Source organism: Macrosteles quadrilineatus, unplaced genomic scaffold, assembly GCF_028750875.1.
Source record: "Macrosteles quadrilineatus isolate MER2022 unplaced genomic scaffold, UCM_ALF_1.0 Scaffold_3__2_contigs__length_128488019, whole genome shotgun sequence".
Classification (NCBI taxonomy): domain Eukaryota; kingdom Metazoa; phylum Arthropoda; class Insecta; order Hemiptera; family Cicadellidae; genus Macrosteles; species Macrosteles quadrilineatus.
Window position 1 is genome coordinate 87,833,223 of NW_026542596.1, and position 4,337 is coordinate 87,837,559.

General features: G+C 36.5%; 1 protein-coding gene across 1 annotated transcript; it reads left to right on the top strand.

Moving 5' to 3' along the window:
* Window positions 1-474: 474 nt before the first annotated feature.
* Window positions 475-3,995, top strand: LOC128990771 (uncharacterized). Its single transcript, XM_054413343.1, has 5 exons — window positions 475-597; window positions 1,407-1,563; window positions 1,911-1,996; window positions 2,254-2,416; window positions 3,126-3,995. The coding sequence occupies exons 1-5, from the start codon at window positions 481-483 to the stop codon at window positions 3,791-3,793; spliced, it is 1,191 nt and encodes a 396-aa protein (XP_054269318.1). The 5' UTR covers window positions 475-480; the 3' UTR covers window positions 3,794-3,995.
* The last annotated feature ends 342 nt before the right edge of the window (window positions 3,996-4,337 follow it).

Sequence of the window (4,337 nt, forward strand, 5' to 3'; positions counted from 1 at the left end):
ATAGAGACGACTCTTGTACATTATATATTTTTAGTCGAGTTTTTCAACCATTAGACTGTCTCTAGTATAACATTTATACTAGAGGCCGTCTAGTCGTCTTAGTTAAGGCATGGTTAAGGTTTGTATTTAATATAAACCTCACAGCTACGAGTTTGGATATTCTCTTGGAAGAACAAAATTGACAAATTACTGATAACATGTGTTTGCTTGGCTTTGTTTTACACAATTGATTTGTTAAATAATTATCTTATTCGATAATGAACTGTTTTTAACATTTGTTGATTTAATTTAAATAATAAGAATGTCTTGTAATGGTACCATTGGGTTTGCTTCCCAAAACAACTACTGGAAAAACATGTCAATCACACAATATGATAAAAACAAACAATTCAAGGAGTAATTCATCAGCTGAGGTTGTGTACTTTCTGAGGTTGTTTACAAACAGTGTCAAGTTCATAGGTTAAGTCTCGGTTGGTCAAGATGGAAGATGGTCAAGACTCAGGATCAGACCAGACGTCTGACTCTAACATTGTAGACAAGGGTTGGAGCATAATCTCTCACAACACAGAGCTGCTTTTCTTCACAACGCTGGGGATTGTAAGTTATACAAAACACTAGTATTGTTTGTAAGTGAGCATTTTCATACTGTGCAGTGTTACGATTTAATGAAATATTTTCTGTAAGGGTTCTCACCTACTTCTAGTTCAGATTTTCTATGATATTCGTTCTTAAATATTTCTTAACTTCGTCCCAGGAATGTGGTGTCAACAAATGCAAGTGTAACTGAGTGTTTTGAAATTTAACAGTTTAATAAGTGCAAGGGGCCATTTGGTTCTTAGGTACTATACGCTTTTTGAAGAGGTTAGCAGCCTCTTTTAACCTTGAACGTCCATATTTTTTTTTTCAATGCAATGGGCCATTACAAGTAGATGAGTGTTTATAAATGCATCATATCGTAATAATACTATTTATGCAACAGTTCTTTTAACATCTATAGAATGTTAATGTGGTTTTTTTATGTAGCACTAGTCGCTAGTGAATAGGGCAAAGTACAGCACCACCCTCGCCCTCATATACTACAGCTGGATTTACAGTCAACGCTTTACTCCTTTTATCAATGCTACAACGCTCACGGTGGAAGAAGTCTATACCCTGTGCGATAGGAATTTCCGCAAAGTGCTCACCGCTACAACTTTTTCTTTCTCATCACAAGTGTATTTTTGGCACAACATAGTAGAATTGATAGCGCACGGTCGAAACATAAGCAAGTTTTCTCTTTTCCTTACTTCTCTATGGCTAGAGACACAAGTAAAATAAAATCGATTCCTTATATCAATGGAACGGCAGAAACTTGTTTGAAAACTGTCAAATTACAGACTGATATTTAATATCGAAAACTCAAACAGGTTGAAATACTTGCTGAAGCTGCAGGCTACCGTCCATTCATACGTCTCAACAATCTTCTTCCACCCGTCCCTGACTATGGTGAAGGAGGATCTAACGCGACTTTGGCAAACACATCCGACCAGGGAGACCTCACCGACCTCGCGTTGATTTACCAAAGTAAGTTTAAAATGAAATTTAGAAAAATTAAATCAAAATTATTAAAATATTTGTAAACATTTGTTAAGCTAAAATAGTCAACTTTCAATAATAAAACGTGCCTTGTAATTCTTACTTGGTCAAATGACCCTGACTAATGAAACTATTGGTTTTGGTCAGTTTTTACTTTATTCTTACCCATTCTACTCCATTCTACTCAGCCTTCACTCATATTTGGGTAAAGATATGCACATAGGTCCCCATCTCACGTCTCCATCTCATTGATATTGATAATAATGTATCTTGTAACCTTTACGTTCATTTTGGTATATGCAACAGATTTATCACCATTACCTCGAATGTTCTAGTATCAAGAGTGGTGGACGTCGTCGGAGCCTACACTGTGCATTTGTCACTAGCCACTCACATACTCCTTCCTTACCCTGTAATTACGGTAAATATGCATTTCAGTTTATGAAATAGTTCTTTTTTGCCTATGAAGTATAGTTTAGCTGTGAAAAAGAAGTATTTAAGTCATCAGGTGAATTTCACTTTGTCATAACTCATTATTTACTTTTTTTCTCTTAGAACTGCACTCCCAAGTGATTTGACTTTGTAATCACTCAAGTAATCTTTACTTTATTACTCTACTGCGTATCTATGTATGTTGTAAAATACAAATCTGTTTAATTGACGTGATATGAGTTGCAGGAGCGCCAGAACATATTGTTGGTGCCATGGCTAGTGGTGACTCTGCTAAGATCGGTAGTGCGAGAATTGGTCATTTCTCTGGTAGGCATAGTGCTGTGTGCGTCCCACAATGTCTTCTACTACCCATGTGTTCAGTATTCAGCTCTTCAAGGCGCTCAGTTCTGTAAGTATATCTTCCAAATTAAAATGCATACTGGCTCCAATCAAACTAAAAAAATAACAAAATCCAATATTTTGTACTTTAGGAACACTCTATGTATGTTAAGATCACCCTGAAAACGCTGAAGTAAGTATTTCCACTACCACAGAACAATGAAATCGTGTGTACACTAAAATTCTGCATTGATAGTACATTCTCCATTACCACTCTAAAGAATGACATGAAAAAGGCTGAAACGTCAACGGACCGTGATTATGGTGTACAAGGGAGTGTCACCCTGATCCTGAATACTATGTGTCCGGGACCATAGCCTCGCGATATGAGGCTATGGTCCGCTTTATTGTTATGTATGCTGAAATACTGTTCATTAATTTAATTCAATCAGATGTTTTCATAAAAACAATGTTTGTTTTACTTGTTACTTTTGTAACGTTACATTTATCTTCACTCACAACTTATCATGTACTTTGTTCTCAAGATATTCATGACCATCAATCTTTATACTGTGTTAAAAGTTTTAGTATAGAGTGAAGTCTCCAAAAACAATAACTTTATAGGCCTACTATAGTACTATTATTAGAAACCTACCTTCTACCTTCTAATTTTTACTAAGATAATTTCTATTTGAATACATGTATCTGCCTTTCGGTCTGTTATCATTCACAAAACCATTAAGGAGTGGTTATGAACCAATTTCATAATTCATTCACAGGTTTCACCTTCTACTTCTGGTCAAGTATGCACAACTTTTACCACTTCCTCCAGAACAAGCACTCCACTGAAGGTAGAGTCGCCAGTGTCATCCACTCCATCAACACCAACCTCCTCAACAGTGAGCCTCTGAGTCAGCGGTCTCTAGACCGTGTGTTATCCGTGACATTGGACGAGGACGAGGAAAACACAGAGGCGATGTTGGTAGAACGAGCAGCCATGGCGTGGATTACGCGGGAAATCCTAGAAAATGACCGGGAATACGTGACAGATAGACAGTTCAGTGAGTACCTCGTGGTTAAAGCTACCATAGAATTGAAACAAGCGTTGAAAGAGTTGGCGGAGAAGAAATTGACGAAGAAGAAAAAGCTCAATACTAAACAGAAACTTAAGGCGAGTTTACAGATCATGGGGCTGTCCAGTAAGGAATCTTTGGGAGACTCGATGACAGAGGCTTTTGAGAGCAGTCGAACTCTGTCGAAGAGGGACCCCATCAGGAATATAAGACCTTTATTTTCTCGTGGGAAGCCTGTGTCGCCGGATGCATCCGTGATATCTGGATTGTCTGACATCACTGTTGCCTCTGGAACTTCGGTTGACTCTGAGGCGCAGACGGAACCTCCTACGAGAGAGATGAGTAAACTTCTGGATATGCTTGAGAACCAGTGAGAGAGAGAGCGGGAGAACAATAAGGGTACCGGTACCTACAGTTTGAAATTCAACAACAAAATTGTTTTCGTCTTAAAACGTATTGTCGATACTTCTACAATAAATGTAGGAGGAAGAAGAACCCTACAAATGTAGTAATCTCTTTTGATTTGACATTTTAGGGATCAAACAAATGTGTGGTATTAAAAAATATTGAATGCAAGTAAGGTTTTTTTATTTTAATATTTGTATTGTTCCTATATGGATGTAAAATAGTATGTGTATGAAGAGGAGGGGGTATAATATTTTAAAGCACGAATCTCCACGGAAATAATTACATTTCAAACTACTTCTCTGTGAATATTACAATCCTCTGAATAAAATAATCAAATTACAGAAAATTAAACAAAAAACAATAGCCTACTTCAGAAGAGGTAATTAAAATACATTTAAAGAATAGTGACATTGATGTACAAAGAATCTACTTGAAATAAATAAATAAATCTATTTCTATTAACAAAGAATATATAAATCTATTTCCATTCTATGAAATAAATCTATTTCC